This window comes from Wolffia australiana, chromosome 9 (assembly GCF_029677425.1).
Source record: "Wolffia australiana isolate 7733 chromosome 9, ASM2967742v1".
Lineage (NCBI taxonomy): Eukaryota > Viridiplantae > Streptophyta > Magnoliopsida > Alismatales > Araceae > Wolffia > Wolffia australiana.
In genome coordinates, this window is record NC_135843.1 from 17,982,983 (window position 1) to 18,005,277 (window position 22,295).

The 22,295-nt window shown below is 36.6% G+C and overlaps 1 protein-coding gene across 1 annotated transcript; it reads right to left on the reverse strand.

The window, feature by feature from the left end:
- Positions 1-4,206: 4,206 nt before the first annotated feature.
- Positions 4,207-9,887, reverse strand: LOC144707730 (peroxisomal membrane protein 11C-like). Its single transcript, XM_078580963.1, has 8 exons — positions 9,750-9,887; positions 7,740-7,949; positions 7,584-7,658; positions 6,702-6,776; positions 6,514-6,594; positions 5,452-5,526; positions 4,619-4,792; positions 4,207-4,453 (listed from the first exon to the last, which is right to left on the reverse strand). Exons 2-8 carry the CDS (start codon positions 7,929-7,931, stop codon positions 4,418-4,420), a joined length of 708 nt encoding a protein of 235 aa, XP_078437089.1. The 5' UTR covers positions 7,932-7,949; positions 9,750-9,887; the 3' UTR covers positions 4,207-4,417.
- Between the last annotated feature and the right edge of the window lie 12,408 nt (positions 9,888-22,295).

Consider the following 22,295-nt stretch of genomic DNA (forward strand, 5'->3'; position numbering starts at 1 on the left):
AATATATATACCTATCTAGCTTCTGCTTCTTCTTATTCGTTACTCTTATTAAACTACTTAGTCTTATTAATTACTCTAATACTTCTTCACTATTTATATCATTATCAATCATCTTTAACTATAATAAGTAATCTCTTAGTTCTTTATTATTCTTAGTACCTATAATATATATATGATATTCGATATTCTATCTTCTCTAATTATCTTATTAAGTTAATATTCCGTATACTTACTACTTATCTCTTCTTATGATTATTATCTTTAGTATTATTACTGTATCTTATTAACTATCAAATTAATTATCGAATACATCCCTAAAGGCCAGTCCCTGTGGAGACGACCTTACTCCAACTATACAGTTGAGTAAGTTTCTATACTTTATCAAATTTATTTGATTGTAGGCAAATTAAATTACAACAACATTTAAAATTCAGTACACAATTTGCCTTCGTCAATAACATGTCTTTTGAATTGTGTAGCTTGTCTGAATTGATATGGTTAAGGCCTCAGTGGCCTAGACTCTTGATAGACACATATTGCTCCACAAAGTAGTATTCCTGAGACTGTACAATAAATTATCATGAACCTATATGAAAACAAAGCATAATATTCCTTATCTAATACCTCATATATTTTAAAATAAATATTTACCTTTATGCCCCATTTATATATTATTTTAATACTATCTATCTATTTGTAATTAGGCCCCTCTTATGTCTACAATATGCGTTAAAAATCACCATCACTACACCCTAATAATACTCAATGTTACTATATCATAATGCCAGTTTAAAATAGTTCTACACATCAAACTGGAAATTAAAAAATAACATTTTTTTTAACAGTAGAGTGATTTCCGTCCTTTATTTCCAGCCAGGCTCCCACGAACCAGTGTATATCTCCCTCTTATTAATCCCATAATTATTTCTTTGGATGATTTTCAATCCTAGAAATTATCATTTAATGCTGTCACATGGAGCTGTTTCTTCAATCATCATCAATGTGTCCCTCAATCTATTTAAATACATGGATCAAGATAAATAATGCATTTTATTACTTAAATTGTCTTATATTATTTTCTTCACCTACAAATTATTTTATTAGAAACAGTGTATACCAATTAGGAACATAAATAACCCTTAAATATGACAAAAACCACGACAACATCCAAATAATCATTATTCTCTGTTAATGTTCCTCATTTTCCAATTCCAAATATTCCCGTGTTCAAAAATCATTTTCTTCAGTATAATTAAATCAAATTATGTTTCCTTTATTTTTTATCCTTTTTCTTCTTACATAATTTCAGTATCTATATTATTAGGTGATGTTATAAAAAATTATTAAATATTCTACCCATAATTATATTTTATTTTTGAATCAACTATGATATCATATGGATACTTAATAGTTATACTAGTTACATATTGGGTGATAAAAAAGTTTATCAACCTTATAATATAACCAATTAATTCCAAAAGGCTTATATTTATTTTGAAACAATGATTGAATAAAATATAATTCAAATTATTATGCATTATATACCTAATGATTTTCATCACCAGAAAGGTCCACCAAAAATATGCCTAAATATTTGCTGAAAGAATGTCGACAAAGAAAAACACTTCACCATCCCATTGATGACTAGTACTATATTACCTTTGTAATTCAAAATAGTTTTCAAAGAATAAGTTCAAATATGATTAAAGGAGATAAGTATACATCTCTGCATCATTCTCACGGTAGAAAAGTTTATGGACACCAGAATATGATGGATTTGGCACATGGACTTGGATCCAAATCTCATACTTTGATGCATTCTCAATTCTCTTCAATGCCCACAGCTCAACATATTCTCATATTATTGATATAATCTACAATGAAATATTGTATATTTTTAAAACAATAAGATAACATAAAGTTCCCCTTTTGACATCATCCCAGCTTAAAATCAACTGGACAGATTTATAGGCAAAGCATTCTCATTAGACACAAGGTAGTCATAAGCTTTCACATTTAAATCTAAAAATTTTGAATAATTATTCATTAAGTTATTGTGTAACATAGAAGACTAGCAACTAATTTTTCAAAAAAAAACTAAGTTATCAATATAAAAAATAACAGTAGTTTCCTCTCAAAATGAATCTCTAAAAAATAGGCAAGAAAATTTTGCCAACTATATTGGATGGATTCCAAGGATAAATCCCAAGTGAACTGCTTAGATAACAAGAAGTTTATTATTTGGATCAATGCGATAAGAACACCCCAGAGGGTTTTATTGTTGTCTTGATATGCACTAGTGGAAGGGCATACCCGATTGATGGGGGAAAACCAATGAAAATAAGTTGAGAAATGTGAGAAATATGATAATGAACAAACATGGCATTAGCCCATGAGATTAACACTTACAAGTTATTCGAGGGCCAATCAAAAAAAGTTGGAGACGAAACGTAGGACCCCTAAAATTAGAAAAAAAACATGCTGAGAGTTTACCCAAGATCGAGGTCCAATATTCCAAAATTCTCTTTCAGATCGGCTTGAAAAGAAGAGGGAAGGCTAGAATGGAAACATAGGTCCAATTACTCTCAATTTATCCAGGCCGTTAGTACCTGCCTTGGAAACGTTCAGTTTTTAACTCACTGATTTTTCAAGTCAGTGATCAGCTTAATTGTTCCCATGAAGAGAATATACAATAATTATCTTTGATGGATTTGATGTGCTCACAATTTATATGTGCTTCATAGTGTTTTGACTTTTATCTGGACTCTTCACCGATATCAAAAAGTTCAATTTTTTCATAAATCATGTCTGGAGCACAGATGTAGGGCTCAGATTGATGTCTTACAAGGAGGGAACGGCAGCCGTCATCCGTCACGTCACACATTACGGTGACAGCAATGTGACGGATGACGTGACAGTGACAAATATAGGGGTAAATGATGGTGACGGTGACGGATGACGAACTGGGCGTGATGGTGACGTGACGGTCACTGCGGCCTTGAATGAGTGGCGTGACAGGACGGCCGTCACGATGACGGCCGCGATGGATTTTTAAAAATGACCAAAAAAAACTTGAAAATCGTTAGATTTAAGCTTTTCGACGGTCGAGATTTTGCCACGTGGTGACGGAGGGCCTTGGACGAGTGACGTGAAAGGACTGCCGTCACGATGACGGCCGTGACGGATTTTTAAAAATGACCAAAAAAGCTTAAAAATTGTTAGATTTAAGCTTTTCGACGGCTGAGATTTCGCCACATGATTTCTTGGCATTTTGTAGAAAAGTCCCTGCATAAATTCGTGTGCTCAAAAGGATGCCGTCCAAAGATAATTGGAGATATGCCCCTCCAATTCTCTCTCTCCTCCGCATGGTTGTTTTTCCAGTCAAATGTGATGATAACGCTGTCCGGTGATTGGGGAGGTGACGGGGACGCTGCAGACCATGACGGTGACGCGAACGTGACGGATTTTTCCAAATCTCTCTCATCCATCCTGTCACGTCTGGGGCGTCACGTCTTGGACGTGTTGTCCCTACTTACAAGTCCAATCTAGTGATGCCCTCTGAGCCATTTTTGACTCATTTCCCAGAAGACTGGAGGAAAAACTCAATTTCAAATTGTTTATAGTTGCCAAGGATCAGTGAGACTTCAGGACTTTATATCAAGCATTAGTTTTTTGTAGTGGTCTGTGTAATTAAAGCTTGTTTAGCCAAAAATATTACAATTGAGAGAACTTGTGTTTTGTCAACTCTTCTGACTCAATTATTACCCTTTCATTTTTTCATCTTGCACCAATGTATATTATATGCACAAACATAAAATTTTTAACTTTATTGATCTTCCACAATAAATAATCAATATTCATTGATTATCTTGGAATCATATAGAGTCCAGAAATATAACACATTTTAATAAATATCTTATATTAATTATCACATCATAGTGAATTTTTTTTTGAAAAGTAGGCACTTCATCTTCATGAGAAAAACTTGGGTCACCGGCTTTTTCACTAATTTTACTGAATTTAAATCAGACCCATTCCATAATTACACTTTTTCTCAAACTATCATTAAAAAATTATTCTTCCCTTGGCTCTCACCTGATTCATTATAACTTAAATAACAAATAGAGTATAAAGTCTATGTTTTCATATTTCTTTCGAAAGGTGATATTTATGTCCTATATTTATGAGGCAGTCTAAGCATGAATGTGAAAAAGAGAGCATCAACATAACCAGCGACCCGTCCAGATATAATAAATGGTCGGATTCCCATGACCTTTAATGCCGATAATGATGATGACGACGATGATGATGATGATGACGATGATAATGATGATGATGTTGAGAGTTGTCATCAGGAGATTTTACATGAGATTATGGCCATATTACCTGGAGACATGCCAAGGCCTGAGTTCACGCTTTAGGCAGACTTCCCCTTGGGATGTGCAGGCAAGAGCTGGATGAATAAAAAATAATCAAAATAAGAGATTTTATATAAAGAATGGGAACCCGATAGCATGATAATAAAAATTAATCAAAATAAGAGTATTACATGAGAATAAAAATTAATCAATATAAGAGCATGATAATAAAAATTAATATCAGGGGAAAAAATGGGAACCTGATAGCACGATATCAGCGAGGTGACGAATCCCAGAGCCCCCGTGACGCGAGGGTTGACCTTCTTTGGAGAAAGCTGAAGAAGCCCGATGGCAACGATGATGTCCAGGGATGCCTTCACCAGCGAGAGGACCCTCTCATTGGACTGCTTAACTTTGCCAACGTACTGCTCGTTCTGTTCATTATCCAGATAATTTTTAAAAAATTATGATGACTTTCCAGAGAATAAAATAATATATATATATATATAAAATACTAAATATAGAATATTATCTAAGGAGAGATCATGCGTGATGAAACATCTATATATAATGTTTAAATTTTTAAAAGAGATTATGAAGGATGAAATAATTTTTTACTTCAAATTGATGTATAAATTTAGAAAATATTTTTGGCCGATGGAAAAATACTGCTTAATAAATTGAAATTCGAAAATAAATAAAAGTTAAGCGGGGTCCAAATATACATTTTGTCGACTTTAAAGAGATTATGGGGGGATGAAATAGTAAAAAGTTAAATTGTTGACTTCATATAGATTTTTATTTTTGAATAAATTATGGACGATGAAATAATATTGATGTTGAAAAAGGTTTCTTAGAATAAAATTTTGAAGTTACAAGAGATTATGGAGGATGAAAAATAAAAATTTAAACATTTTCAACAGATATATTTTTTTAAGATATCATGGAGGATGAAATAATATAGAATTCAAAAACTTTATGTAAATTTTGTTAAAGGAACGAAAAACGTTTTTAAAAGAGTTTTCCAAACACAATCTTTTATTTCTGAAGAGATTATAGAGGTTATAAAAAATTTGATATTATGTGAACTTACTTGGTCTCTTTCGCCCCTCTTGAGGTCCCTCTCCAATCTCTTTATGGACCTTGACAGCCTCTGGATCTCAGCTAACTGGGAATAGAATCTTAATTAAAGAGAATAAAAAAATACTGACAGACACGTTGCGATAGGCTTTTTACATATAACTATGACAAACATTAAAATAACTTTTCTTAATCACATTATGCAAACTTAAAAAAAATTACAGAGCAACAAAAAAAGACAGACGGAGATGTTGTGTCCTGCATTACATTAAAATAAACTTTTTAAGGAAAAAAATTATTCCAGTTAAAGAAGATAAAATGGAAGACAATAGAAATACACAAAATAAATAACAAAGTTTTCTTGATCACATTGCACAACCTTGAAAACTCTGAATGGGAATACTAGGGCATCTGAAATAAAATTATGCTAGAGAAAATTAAAATCCAAGACAAAAAAGTTGTATCCTATTACATTAACCTCGAGAATTTTTACAGAGTTTCATCACATAAATTCTACAAATTTTAAATGCGTTTTCTAGATCATATAACAGAAATATCCATAATTAGATTGCAAATACACGCTGGCCACGGAGAAAAAAGAAAATTTTATTTTTGAAAGGGTTTGCAATTAGAATTTTTCAGATTCGGATAATGAAATTTATCCTCAACTTTTGGAATCAATCTTCGAGAGAGTTTCATCACCTCAATAGTACGAGCTTATAAAAGTTGTTCTTAATCACACTACACACTTGAGGCTTTAGATGGACATACTTCACATGCCGGAATATAATAAAAGGATTTTACTAAGCCAGAAGGATTAGTTGTTTTTAACGAAACAAACTTTGAGACTCTGACAGATGCTCATCACAGAAATAATTACATGAAATTACACAAACTTAGAGAAATTGGATGTAAATACTAGACGGCAGGAATTAAAAATTAAATTTAGCACGCAAAAAGGATAAGTAGTTTTGTCTTGCAACAATCTAGGAGTTTTTTTTATAAAATCCAGATTAAACAATTTTATAAAATCATATGCCCCTATTTTAAGGCATTTGAGAAGTTGGGCCCAGACCTCAATTAAAGTGGTGCAAGCTGATGATCCCATCCAGCAGAAGAGTGAGATCCTACCTAACAGCTCCGCACGCTCCTTATTCTGCTCATCAACCCCCACAAAAAATGGAAAATCAATAAAACTGCTCACAAAAATCCTCAAATCTAAGGAAACTTATAAAAAGAAACTAAGTGGGAAGATGATTCCACCTTGTAGATTCCTGATCTTCCTGCCCAGACCACCTGGTCGAGGAGCAGAAAAGTGGACAGCAGGGCGTTTTTGGACTGAAATGGGTTCATCACAAGTTTAGAAACAAACAACCCATCAAAGAGAGAATTACTTCATGCCCATCAAATTGATCACTTTTTCTAAGATGCTCGCGTGTCTTTATTTTTTTAAAAGGTGGGTAGTTCTGACAATGTATCGTGAGAGAGGATACTCCCCTCTCTCAGGCGTGTAAGACTGGTGGGCCCACGATGAATAAAGAGTAGAAACCAGCCCCAGTGAAAAGAGAAACCATTGAAACCTGTGCCTCTATGGCGATTCATGTCTACATAGGATGATCTGAATTACTTGTTGTGGGCCACAATGGTTGTTCTGTTCTGTTCGTTTGAAACGAACACAAAATTTGCACAGAAGAACCGCACAGGACCTTGTTCTTTGTTCTGTTCTTTTTTTTTCCCAAAAACGAACAAAATTCGCAGATTCACACAAATTTGCAGATTGGCACAAAACTAGAACAAAATTTGCACAAAACGAACAAAAGAACCGCACACAGGTCTGTTTGATGTTCTGTTCGCATTCGTTTTTGTTCTGTTCCGAAAACCAAACAGGACGAACAACTCGCACAAATTCGCACAAAAAGAACAGAACGACCATGTCTACTTGTGGCTAATTCGATGTGCAAGTTACGTCTATGAAATATCTCTTCATTGTTTTACTTTTTTCTTGCTCTTAAAAATCACCTGCCAACTCCTCTTTCTTCATAGTTCACTTCTCTTTCGACATTCTATAAATCCACTTCCTTGTGATCAGGGTTTTTATGCAAATGCATCAACTATTCATGAGAGGCCGGTTCAAACCACCCTTACCTTTCCAAGGAGAATAAGGGGAAGGGGCGTCCCCGGAGCCGGAGGGCTGATAAGAGCGTGAAGATCATTCACAAACTGTATTGAAAGTTTGAAGTCAACTCAATCCTAACCTTAAAATAAGGGTTCAATAATAGCGAAGATGAAAAGAGTTCTGACCTTCAGCAGCCGGAAGACTTTCCTGGCTAAGCTGGTTGACTTTTCGACGTTTTGGGCAGTCCCGGGCTCCCCTTTACTTACAAATTTTGACCCATACTGGATGGCACGGCAGATTTTGTCTCGGGCTTCAGCCTTGTTCAAATACAGAACCAAAAGCCCGAGCTCTGTTCTCGCCACATCCAGGCTGCTCATTTTTTCCGAGCCTCCCCACTGAAATCTCAGAAAATGCTCGCAGTTCAGAATACCATACAGCAATAATTGAAGAACAGAACAAGTGACAAGGATTTCAAATTTTATTTAACTCAATTATGATGAACTATGGAAAACCATTGAATTTTGATTGATTATGATACAAACCACAACCTCTCCAGAGCTACTGAGCTGAGATCTAAATCAACTTCCGAATTGCAAATGAGGAATAGAATCTTATATTAAATCTACAGATGGAACTATCGATTTATTCTTAGTCCATACAAATATATATATTGCCTAATAATAAAATAAGATACAATGAAGTTAAACTTCAGAAGAACAGATTCCAGTGCTCGGATTTCAAGAATAATTCTATTCGCCTGCATCATTTCATTACACCTTCCCCAGTTTTTTGGAAGTCACAACAAATTGCGATCAAGCTTTCTCCTTCAAAATTCAAGACTCTACGAAAGACTAATTTTATCCATGACTCTGCTAAAACTCACCGTCCACACGAGGAATTACGATACAGGAAAAAGAAATCCTCGCAGGGATACGATAGAAAAACATAACGCTTAATTGCTGCTGGAAAATATTCAAACAAACCGAATTTGACATACCAACACAAGTGTGCACAATAAAACGAAAAAAAGGACGAAAACGATCCATTCTTAGCTTGAGGTCATCAAGAACACAATTCGAACTTCGATTCCAAGAGTTATCCGCCAGTAAGTCACACAAACAGAGGCATCGATCGACAAATATAAGGAAATTGACGAGAGAGAAATTGAAGGAAACAGAGAGAGAGATATTTCCAAAAAAACAATATCGTAATCAAACAAACCGAATTCAACAAATCAAAATAAATGCGCAAAATATGAAACTTACACAATAAGTTACACAAACAGAGAGATCGGTTCAGATATTGAAGAAAACAGAGATATAGAGATAGAGAGAAAGAGAGAGATAATACCAAAAAAAACAATACATCATTAAAAAAAAACGAATTAAAAAAAAGCAACACAAATGCGCATAATAAACCAAAAAAAGGATCAAAACTGCACAATTAGAACTTTGATTCCAAGTCTAAGCCAGTAACTTACACACATAGAGATCAGCGCAGAAATTGAAGAAGAGTGAGATAAAGAGATAGATAAACAGATAGAGACATGGATAGAGAGATAGAGAGAGACAGAGAGAGAGAGAGTACCAAAAAACCAATACATCACTGAAACAAACCGAATTCAAAAAAAACAACACAAATGCGCAAAATAAATAAAAAAAGGATGAAAATTGCACAATTCGAACTCCACCAGTAACTTACACACACAGAGATCAGCGCAGAAATTGAAGAAGACTGAGATAGAGAGATAGATAGATAGATAGATAGAGATGAGATTGCCAAAAAAAATACAGAAATCAAACAAACCGAATTCAAAAAAAGCAACATAAATGCGCAAAATAAACCAAAAAAAATTGCACAATTCGAAATCAGCCATTAATTTATACACACAAAGAGATCAGCGCAGAAATTGAAGACGACAGAGATAAAGAGATAGACAGTGAGAGATAGATAAACAGATAGATAGATAGATAGATAGAGAGAGAAATTGTCAAACATACAATACATCAATCAAACATATCGAATTCAAAAAAAGCAACACTAATGCGCAAAATAAACCAAAAAAAGGATGAAAATTGCGCAATTCGAGCTCGGCCAGTAACTTACACACACACACACACAGAGATCAGCGCAGAAATTGAAGAAGAGAGAGATAGAGAGATAGATTGGGAGAGAGAGATAGAGAGAGAGATTACCTGAAGCTTCTATGAAACAGATGAGGTGCCGCTCCGCCTTCGAATCCACCTCAGTTTTTGTAGGGTGGAGAAGATCGATAGAACAGATTACCAAAGAACAGACATTTTGCAACGACTAAACCCCACCCACCCGTTTCAATTTTCCTCCCCCCATACGTCAACCAATCAAACCCCTCCACGTCTTTTGTCCTACGCAGAACGCACCGACAACGTGTACTCAATACGTATTAGCATTGTCTGAGGATTAGCCTCGAAAAGAGCATCGGTTAACTCGGTGTCGACTCGGAGCCGAGTCGCGAGTTGGATGCCTCCGATTCGATCGTGGTTACGTCATCTCGGACGGTCGAGAACGTCGGCGAGCGATGTTGGGGGGTCCATTGAAACGACGATCGATGTTCTAGGGTGCATCGGTCCGGCGGCTGAGATCATTCGAAACGATCATCGTGGGCCGTGGAAGATGAGATAATAGATGGCCAGTACAATCACGTCTCTTTATATTTTTGTTTGCTATTATCCTTATCTAAATGTGCCCATATTTCTCTCTCTCTGCCCATCTCCCTCTTTCTTCCTCTCTATGCCCATCTCTCTCTTTCTTCCTCTCTCTGCCCATCTCCCTCTTTCTTCCTCTCTATGCCCATCTCTCTCTTTCTTCCTCTCTCTTTCTTTCTCTCTCTTTCGTTCTATTTCTCCGCCCATCTCTCTCTTTCTTCCTCTCTCTGCCCATCTCTCTCTTTCTTCCTCTGTGCCCATCTCTCTCTTTCTTTCTCTTTCACCGCCCATCTCTCTCTTTCTTCCTCTCTCTGTCCATTTCTCTCTTTCTTTCTCTGTCTCCGCCCATCTCTCTCTTTCTTCCTCTCTCTGCCCGTTTCTCTCTTTCTTTATTTTCTCTGCCCATCTCTCTCTTTCTTCCTCTCTCTGCCCATCTCTCTCTTTCTTCCTCTCTGCCCATTTCTCTCTTTCTTCCTCTCTCTGCCCATCTCTCTCTTTCTTCCTCTCTCTGACCATTTCTCTCTTTCTTCCTCTCTGTCCATTTCTCTCTCTCTCTCTCTCTCTCTTTCTCTTCCTCTGCCCATCTCTTTCTTTCTTCCTCTCTAATCCCATATCTCTCTCTCTCTCTTTCTCTTCCTCTGCCCATCTCTTTCTTTCTTCCTCTCTCTTCCCATCTCTCTCTCTCTCTCTCTCTCTCTCTCTCTTTCTCTTCCTCTGCCCATCTTTTTATTTCTTCTTCTCTCTTCCCATCTCTCTCTCTCTTTCTCTTCCTCTGCCCATCTCTTTCTTTCTTCCTCTCTAATCCCATATCTCTCTCTCTCTCTCTTTCTCTTCCTCTGCCCATCTTTTTATTTCTTCTTCTCTCTTCCCATCTCTCTCTCTCTCTATTTCTCTTCCTCTGCCCATCTCTCTCTTTCTTCCTCTCTCTTCCCATCTCTCTCTCTCTCTCTCTCTCTCTCTTCCTCTGCCCATCTTTTTATTTCTTTTTCTCTCTTCCCCTCTCTCTCTTTCTCTCCCTCTGCCCATCTCTTTCTTTCTTCCTCTCTAATCCCATATCTCTCTCTCTCTCTCTTTCTCTTCCTCTGCCCATCTTTTTATTTCTTCTTCTCTCTTCCCATCTCTCTCTCTCTATTTCTCTTCCTCTGCCCATCTCTCTCTTTCTTCCTCTCTCTTCCCATCTCTCTCTCTCTCTCTCTCTCTCTCTCTCTCTCTCTCTCCCTCTCCCCCTCTCTCTCTCTCTCTCTCTCTCTCTCTCTCTCTCTCTCTCTCTCTCTCTCTCTCTCTCTCTTTCTCTTCCTCTACCCATCTCTATTTCTTCCTCTCTCTTCCCATCTCTCTCTCTCTCTCTCTTTCTCTTCCTCTACCCATCTCTATTTCTTCCTCTCTCTTCCCATCTCTCTCTCTCTCTCTTTCTCTTCCTCTCCCCCTCTCTCTCTTTCTTCCTCTCTCTTCCCCTCTCTCTCTCTCTCTCTCTCTCTCTCTCTCTCTCTCTTTCTTTCTCTTCCTCTACCCATCTCTCTCTTTCTTCCTCTCTCTTCCCATCTCTCTCTCTCTCTGTGTCTCTCTGTCTCTCTCTCTGCCCATCTCTCTCTTTCTTCCTCTCTCTGCCCATTTTTCTCTTTCTTTCTCTCTCTGCCCATTTTTCTCTCTCTTTCTCTTTCTCTGCCCATCTCTCTCTTTCTTCCTCTCTCTGCCCATTTTTCTCTTTCTTTTTCTTTCTCTTCCAGTCTCTCTCTTTCTTCCTCTCTCTGCCCATTTCTCTCTTTCTTCCTCTATCTGCCCATTTCTCCCTTTCTTTCTCTCTCTCTGCCCATCTCTCTCTGCCGTTCTATTCCTCTCTTACTCTCGTTTCTCTCTCTATTGAAGAGATAACTCGATGGAAGAAATCCAAACCCAAGATGCTATGCCAAAAATGCGGAATATGTCAACTGGGACAAGATAAATATATTGGCGTATAGAAATAAATAAATTTTAAATTCCTTACGTCACTGTCGTGACGTCAATGTCATGACGTCAATGTCCCAAGCTCTCCGTGCAGGGCACTAGCTTGGGCCATCGAGGTACTCGGTATTTTCTGATATTTGTTGATGATTTTTTTGGGAAGTTCGGGTTTATTTCTTAAAATAAGTTTAGGTTTATTTCATAAAATACAAGCAAATGTCTTCTTGCGGTTCAAGACTTGGTGCGCAAGAGTTGAGAACCAAACGGGAAGGAAGATCAAGGTCTTGCAAACTGACAACGGTTTGGAATTTAAAATTCTGAATTTGATCAGTTTTGAGCAGATCATGGTATTCAGCGTCATATGTCATCATTCATCCTAAGTCCATTGCACCCATTAACTACGATTCCACGAATTGAAGTGTCCATGACTTTTCATTTAATAAAATACCCTCTATGCCCAGCCTCCAGTCAAATAAGATTCTCAAAGGTATACAACCTGGAAGAGAAGTATACATATATGTCAAATTCTGAGGGTAAAACATTGAAATAGAGAATCACATTGACATTTAAACAAGGGGAAGGCATAATCTTTACCACTGCAAGTCTGAAACTAAGGATATTGTTTTCACCCCCTTCGATACCCTAACAGAGAGAAAGAGAGACTTTTACAATAGGGTTTGACATTTTGGAACGGGGACCGGTCGGCCCTGACCGAACCGGGACCGCCGGTCCACCATTTTAGGGTGGACCTCTCTCTCTCTCCCGTTCTCTCTCTCTCTCTCTCTCTCTCGTTATCTCTCTCACACTCTTGTTCTCCGGTTCTCTCTCTCTCTCTCACTCTCGCTCTCCCGTTCTCTCTCTCGCACGCTCTCTCTCTCTCACGCATTCTCTCTCTTTCGCACGCCCTCTCTCTCTCTCCTGTTCTCTCTCTCTCTCACATGTTCTCTCTCTTTCCCATTCTCTCTTGCTCTGCCGTTCTCTCTCTCTCACAGCTCTCTCTCTCCCATTCTCCCTCTCTCTCTCTCTCTCCTGTTCTCTCTCTCCCGTGTTCTCTCTCTCTCTCCTGTTCTCTCTCTCTCTCTCTCTTGCACGCTCTCTTTTCTCTCTCCCATTCTCTCTCTTGCGCTCACTCGCTCGCTCTCCCTCTCACGTTCTCTCTTTCTCTCCCACTCTTTGAGTCGATCTTTCTTGCTCTCAATCTTGAGAATGTTTATTTTATCCTTGTTTTTTTTCTCTTCTCCAACTCTGTCATGTTTGTTTCATTGTATTTAAAGCTATGCTAGGTTTCTCCACTCTACACTCTACTCTGTCAAGTTTTCTTCATTTCTTTTAGGCTTCTTTCTTTTTATTTTATTCTTCTTTTCTTCATTGGTTCTTCTTTTACTTTCTTTTTCTCCTTTTTAATTATTATTCATTTCTTCTTATTTTATTCTTCTTTATTCTTCTTTCCATATTCTTTTCTTCTTATTTTATTATTCTTCTTCTTTTTCTCATTGTAAAATCTTCTTTTACTTTTTCTTCTTCGTTATCATTTTTCTACTATTTTCCTTCTTCTTCTTTCTCCTGATTTTCCTATTTCTCAGTATGTTTCTTTACCTTCTTCCTTTTCATCTTCCTTTCTTCTTCTTTAATTCTTCTTTAATTCTTCTTTTATTTTTCAATTATTCTTCTTTCAATCTTCTTTTCTTCTTCTTCTCTCTTTATTTTATTCTTCTTTTCATTTTTCAAGATGGGCTTCATAAGTGACTTTGAAACAAATGTTGCATTTGATGATAAGTCCATACCATTTTTTTATCTTGACTTTTTGTTATTTGACTTTGACTAGTCAACATGACTGGACCGGGACTGGACTGGAACCGGACCGATCCTTAGGTAACGTTTAGGTCCTTGCTAAAAGTACGGACCGGACCGGGACCGTCAAACCCTAGTTGAGAAATCGGTACCTATTTCAGACGAGGGAGAGAGAGATGACGAGAGAGATGGAGCGAGAAGAAAAGAGAGATGGAGAGAGAAGGAGAGAGAGAGATGGAAAGAGAAGGAGAGAGAGATAGAGAAAGAAAGATGGAGAGAGAAGGAGAGATGGAGAGAGAGATGAAGAAGAGATGATGAGAGAGATGGAGAGAGAGATGAAGAAGAGATGAAGAGAGAGATGGAGAGAGAAGGAGAGATAGAGAGAAAGATTGAGAGAGAGATGTAGAGGAGAGAGAGACTTCACGTGCTTCTTCAAGGCGACGATCCCCACTTTGTTGTTGCGGAGAGCAAGAGCTTCTAGAATGCTGCTTTTGGAAAGCCCAACGAGCTAACATCGATTCTTGTTTTTCCAAAAGAAGGAATACGCTTCTTCCAAGTTTTCTCCCATGCTTCCCTCTTTCCTTGGTTTTGAATGTCTTGGTTACATGCCCGATTTTCATCCATAGAGGAAATTATCATCCCGTCTGCGTCCCTACATTATACGCACAATGCAGCGCCATGACTATTCTATGTAAAAGACAATGACAAGTCAACTGTTCACTTAACTACGAAGAGTCAATTAAAACTTCATTTAGTCTTTGTGGTTTCTAAATTGTAGCCTATTTCTTAGACTTCTCTACAACCTAGTAAAAGAGATATTTGGTTTATCTACTCTTATTTGGAAATTATAATGGTTCTTTAATTTTATTTTACTATTTTATAAAATATAATATAAAATATTTATTTTAATATCCAAAAAAACTCCTCTTAAAAACGAACAAAAAATTTATAATGTTTAGTAAATTTACTTAAAGCTAGAGAGAGAAAGTAATGTAGCGAGAGAGAGAACGTAAATTTAATGTTAAGTGTTTAGGAACTTTATCTTGAGTCTTAAAAGGGAAGCTCCTAAAAAAACTAGTGTTAATACCTATTCCCCTCCATGTTAGAAAATAGAAACTAATTAACAAAACACCACAATTATTAGTATATAAGGAAATAAAAACATAAAAAAACTACATCTCATCATTAGAAATGTTGAATGAAAGATCGTTCTCTTCATATAAACAAGGCTATGCTGAAGGAAAGTTTTGAAGAAATAAAATATATGTAGTGATATTTAGTACTTTTTACATACTTTTATTAAGCTATATTTATTTTAGTTATTACTAATATAATTTAGCAGTTTAATTTTTATTTTTTCCAATTTACCTGATGTAAGGGTAGTTTAGTTTCATTTTTAACTTACCCATTATGCCCGTTATGATTGGAAAACTTGATAAGAAGACTAAAAGGACATTTCTTTGCCATAAACGAGAGCCAAATAAACCAATCATATGTTTTTTTTTAGTTCAGGTGTTTGTTTTAAAAAAAAACCAATTATACGCACTATTTAGTTTACTTATTTTCATTTTTCTAGTTTATAGTTTCCGGGTTCATTTAAAAACAAAGCAGAAAATAGTAAAAATATTCAAGAAACTTACCTTGAGTCTTTAAAGGGACGCTCACAAATCAAACCAATTAACTAAGTCTTAACCTGCACAAATGATGAATGAAAGGGCTCTCACTTCATAAAAAAATAAGCAATGCATAAGGGAAAGTTTGAAAAATAAACTACAGTTTACTGTAATTTTTTTCTATTTATAAGTTAATAAAATTTTATAAAGCCTTATTTATTTATCTTTAGGGTAGATAATTTTGGATATTTCATTTATCTACTTCTATGTCTAGGTATATTATTTCAATCTCCACTCACTTCAAAGCAAAGATCTGGAGAATTAAAAAATAAGAGATTGTGAATATGACAAAGACATAAGAGAGAGATAGAGAGAGAGAGAGGGAGATGGAGAGAGAGAGGGATATGGGGACTGGGACTTTAAGAGAGAGAGAGTGACCGTGATAGATATAGAGAGAAATACTCGATTAAAATAATATTTTCCCTAAGGAGAGCCACTTTCGAAGGATAGAGACAGAAAAATTCTGGTAGAAGAAATCAAAAAACAATTTCCAGCTTAATATCTAACTATATGAACTTATCTATTTATTTTTAAATTTGCTATATATTTTTGGTTTGATAAATTTTTAAAAAAAATTAATAGCAAGTTTGAAACAGGATAATATTTATACTTAGATCAATATTTTCACTATGTTATGAAAACTAAAATAATAAATATATTTCAAATGTCTTTTTGAATCATAGACTTTGATTATTCTTGAAGTATTTAAAAAATAAAGTATCATGAGGAACATATTTTTAATCTCATCAAATATTCTTGAATATCTTATTTAATATGAAGTGAAGTTTATTTTAATCGTCACTTTCGAAATCAATTTCAAATAATCTTTTTAAATTATAAATACAGCCATGAGGAGAGCTTATTTAGAGGGGGGGTGGGTGGAAGGGAGCCTATCAAAATAAACTTTTAACTTATGAGAGAGAAGTAAAAGGTTTTTTCTATAGAAGAAAATGAATTTTTTGTCTGGTCAGGGTCCGTTCCGTCTGACCTCAGTCAAGCTTCAAATCTTGTGGTGGACTCAATCCACAAACACAAAGGTCTTTTGTCCTGTATTTCATTATTATGAATACATATTCTATACGGTAAACTATTCCCCCCAAATTTATTATCTTATCAATTTCAAGAAGAGAGAAAGAGGGAGAGAGAGAGAGTTTTTGAAAGAGAGAGGTAGATAGAGAGAGAGGGAGGGAGAGACAGTCTATGAGAGAGAGTATATGAGAGAGAGTGTGAGAGAGAGAGGGAGAGAGAGTATATGAGAGAGTGTGTGAGAGAGAGGGAGAGGGAGAGAGATTATGAGAGAGAGTGTGTGAGAGAGTGAGAGAGAGAGGGAGAGAGAATATACGATACAGAGTGTGTGAGAGAGAGGGAGAGGGAGAGAGACTATGAAAGAGAAAGGGGGAGAGAGACTCTATGAGAGAGAGTATCTATGAGAGAAAGAGGGAGAGAGAGAGTCTATGAGAGAGAGTAAGAGAAAGAGAGGGAGAGAGAGTCTATGAGAGAGAGAGAGTAAGAGAAAGAGAGGGTGAGAGAGTCTATGAGAGAGAGAGTAAGAGAAAGAGAGGGAGAGAGAGTTTATGAGAGAGAGAGTAAGAGAAAGAGAGGGAGAGAGAGAGGGGGGTAGAGAGAGGGAGAGAGAGAGTCTAAGAGAAAGAGAGAGGGAGAGAGGGAGAGAGAGTCTATGAGAGATATGGAGAGAGAAAAGAGAGAGAGTCTATGAGAGAGAGATCTTTTCATTGATTAAAAAAACTCAAGTCTCAGAATAGGTTTGACAATCAAAAAATCCATGGGATAACTTTTTTTGGGTCGGACGGTTATGCAACTAATATCCTGAAAAAAATAATCAACACGCCAAAATATCTCATCCCATGGTATAGTCTTTGCCAAACGAAGTCATATTTTCCCAGCTAGCAAATCACCGTCTGTCATCGCCACTACTATTTGCTTATGCCGTCTGATATTGGAGACCAAATCGTATGGAAGACAACATAGGAGAGTGACAGACAGATATTTCAAAGGTAGGTTCCTTATTGGCATTGATTTGTTGCTGGATTTCAGAAGAACCTCTCTATCTCTCTCTAATGCATTGTGAAGAATTTGGGCCTATAGAAATATTACTTAGAAATTGAACTATGTGTTTATCAAAAGAGAATTGGAAATAATTAGTCTACATTATATGTCATTCAATTAATGAATAACTTTTTACATGATAAGAAGAGGGCTGATACTCTTCTGCTTCCAAAGGTCAACAGGGTTGACCAGGCAGAGCGTCAACCAAAACCAAATGCCAAACAAAGTGTCATTGTTACTTTGACTTCAAAAACCCATCTCTATCTGCAAACACCCTTTCCTCTAAATCACATAGATTCAGAGATAATTAGTGAAAGTCTTTACCCATTGAATCATGTCTAGATCTCTTGCTTTTGTAATTTAATTTTTGAAAATTTGGCCTTCTTCTATGTCTACGTATATTATTTCAAACTCCCACTAATTTCAAAGCGAGGAGCCAGATACATAAAATCTTAGGGATTTTGAATATGACAAAGATATATATATATATGTAGGGTTAATAGCATAAAATGTCCCAAACTTTTTCAAAAATCTGAGATACATCCCAAACTATTTTTTTGGCACGGTGTATCCCCAAACTCTCTAAGTAGACTCCGACATATCCCAAATATGACGTGGAATCCATTGTGGCTGCCAGGTGGATTTCCGACCAGATTTTGACCTGGATGGAATCCACCTGGCAGGTTTGATGGATTCCACGTCATTACTGGAATTAACCCTTTTCTCTCTCTATCCTCGATCAAACTTAGTTGGGAGAGAGAGCGAGAGAACGAGAGAGAGAGGCATTCTAGAGAGAGAGTGAGAGAGAGAGAGTGAGAGAGAGAGAGAGAGAGAACCATTCTAGAGAGAGATGTTCTAAAGAGAGAGAGGCATTCAATGTTGATATTTGTTTTTGATATGAGAGAGAGAGGCATTCTAGAGAGAGAGAGGCATTCAATATCAATATTTATTTTTTGATAAGAGAGAGAGAGGCATTCTAGAGAGAGAGAAAGAAAGAGAGATGCATTCTAGAGAGAGCGAGGCATTCAGTATCGATATTTGTTTTTTGATAAGAGAGAGGAGGCGTTCTAGAGAGAGAGAGCGTTCTAGAGAGACCCGGCCGAATCGAATCGCCCGGGATAGAGAGGAGGCACAGAAACAGAGACATATACAGAGAGAGAGGGGAAGGTGGAGAGAGAGAAAGAGAGTGAGAGGGGGGAGAGAGAGAGAAAGAGAGTGAGAGAGGAGGGAGAGAGAGAGAGGGAGGGGAGAGATTTTCTGCTTGGGGGAGGTTATTGGCGATCGTCTTAGATATTCTTTAGGCTTTCAAAAGTTCGAACCAAACCGAGCATTCTGACCAAAGGTAGGGTTGCCTATCAATTTCCGTTTGGTATTTGATATCATTATGTCAGTACTCGATACCCAATTGTTGATATTTGATCTGAATGTGAGATATCAAATGTATGGAGAGGAAGAAATCAATATCCCATTCGACAGATTGAGCTACAATTGTGATACTGAATATCGCTATCTGTACCAATATATCTATATAAATGTTCAATAGCAAATATCGGATCCATTCATATCAGATGTTTATCGAAACCTATAGCAAATATAAAATAAAGCGAAATCGAATAATATGTAGTAGATAATGTTTTCAACCAGAATATCGATATTTTGGAACGGATAACAACAGCAAATAGCACTATCGGTATTGAAATATCGACATAGATATTGAATAGCAAGTGCTGTCCATATATGTTGGTTATCATCCCAATGCGATATCGATATCAAAACTCGATATTCAGACCCATGGTTCATTATCTGATACCCGAACAGAGATTAGATAATGAATTCCCAATTACTCAGTATCATCGCCAGTCGATATCCATATTGTACATAACAATAGTCGATAACCCATATTCAGTTCTTGTTATTGGTTATTGTCACAGTAACGAATATCAAATATGGGCTTAATACCAATTTCAATCTGAATACCCATTTTGTGGATCCAATAGCAATAATGAATATCGTGATCTTATTGAAGTATAGATAGCATTATAGAATATCCTATCCATTCGGATCCGGTACTAATTATGATCTAATTGCAATATCAATAATGAATATGGCTTTTTTCTGTCGAAATATCGCATATTGGATCTGTTCATACTGATCGTAATCCAATTATGATATTGATAGCAAAACTAGATATTGAATATTTGGATCCATGTTTGGTTCTGATTATGATAGTGATGCTGACTGAATAAGGTCCTAGTGCAGACCAATAGAGCACTGTAGATGTCCTTTATCAACCTAAAATACCAGAAAAAAGAGATCAACAATGCTGTGGAAATGAACATCAATACCCCACAATCAAACCTGTAACTTGCTTATGCTCTTCCGCAAATTTTTTTTTTTATCTGAGGAAGACGGTCCCATTTCAGTGGAGTGGGTGTAGGAAATGGTTGGGATGGCTGTGTATAATTTCAGAAATTTGACTATACATGTCAATCATTGGCTGATATGCATCATCTATTTCAACACGTGGAGGTTCTGTAGCTCCCTGGGATCCTGACATGATTGATCAATACATGTTCATTCTTTTACGTTGAATAAAATTCAAAGCCTGTAAACGAAGTTAAATAAAAAATTCAATCTGTACTTGGCCTGCAGCTTGTATCCTTGTTTGGGTGCATGTCTTCCGATTATGGCCAACTTGGTGCCAGAGAGAGCACTTCATCTGCACGCCTTTCTTGGATAATCTTTGACCATTAAGTTCTTTCTCACTGATGTCAATTCTTCTCTTTTGCTTGGGCCTTCTAGGTTGTTTCTTCACGAAAGGAGGGAATACATAGTTCCCTTCAACTTCGTTCCATAAGTTTTTTCCATTCATTGGTGGGATACCATGACTATAAGCTAGCTGGTATACATCTTTCTTCAACGAGTCAGTGAAAAAATTGATAGGGTCATGCTTGATCCACTGAATGCAAGTAATAGCTCGGGAGCATGGAATGCCCCTTATATCCCAATATCTGCAACTACAAGCTCTGGCAAGTTAAAAAATCAAAAATATGTTTCCCAAGTTTGTAACTTCAAATTGATACTGGCCTGCATGTCTAAGAGTGCATGTCCTAGACTTCAACTTGTTATCTTCAAGCAACTCTCTTATCCGATGGCATAATTGATCAGTTCTATCAGAAAATAACTCCTTTTTCTTAAATATCCTCTGCATGATTGCACTTCTAATATCTTCTAGCATGTCTATAATAGGTTTAGACCTAGACTGTATGATATAATTATTGAAGCACTCACAAATATAGTTATCAATCACTTCACATTTTTGCCACTCACTAATGTAAGCCCTGCAAAACTTCTTTATGCCTATATCTCCAAAGTCATGCGTGGCTTGTGATTTCAATGTGCTCATCTGTCTCATGATCTGTTGGAAATCTTCATGAGTTGTGCACTTCACATTTTTTCAAAATAAGTTCTTCAGTATCTCAGTGGAATGTCCCTTCTTCTTTCAATTTCCATAAATATGTCTAGCACAATTCCTATGCTCCACATGTTGTAACACATATGCCACTGCATTTTCTAGTCCCTGCAAAATGTAAGAGAGTATCAAGCTATTAATGCAATAAATTAGTTCCACATTAAGGAATAAGACTTCAAACAATTATAATATTATGAAGGAGTTAGTTAAGTACCTTCTGTTGATCGCTTATGATCGTCCAACCATGACCATCAGAAATTCCTATATCTTCCATTAGTAGTTGAATAAACCGAGTCTAAGAAGCTTGATTTTCCCCTTCAACCACTGCCTAGGCAATAGGGAACATTTGATTATTCCCATCCTTGCCACAACACTCAACAATTGGCCTTTCATTTTGGTCTTCAAAAAACATCCATCCAAACCAATGAATCTTCTGCAACCTTCAAGAAAACCTCTTACTAGTGAATCAATGCATATATAGAGTCTCTTAAACCTAATCAAAGAATCAAGAGTGCCTCTATCAAGCACCAACTCAAAAGTACTACTCCTATTAACCTTCTTTAACTCAGCAACATAAGAAGGAAGCAAGTGATAATGGTCATTCAAATATCCTTGAAGCTTCTTGCGCGCCGCAGATCTAGCTCTATAACAGGTATGCTTTGAAGCTGTGATTCTAAACTGTTCGTTTATTTCCCGCATCATATCTACCACCTTCCAATTCATATTCATTTGAATTTTCTCTAAGAAGTGGTTTCCAATCCAATGATAATCGGCTTGTCTATTCCTCGCAGCCCTACTGCACCTATGATTATCATTTAGTGTCTTCACAACAAAAGCCTCCTTCATACCATCCCAACTAGCATATATCCTCCATGTGCAATCTTTCGTGCAAACAACTTCAACTTTTTGCTCACCAGACTTTAAAAAACCTGATGTTCAACCCATTCCATATAGCATGGTTCTTCACAGCTGTCCTAAATTGAGAAGACGATTCAAATTTCATGCCTACTTGAAATTTAATCTTCTCAATGGGCATCTAGGATCATACCTTTTGCCCCTGTGTATGTTCCTTCTATTTTCACCCTCATCATCAGTATCATTGGGAGTTAATAT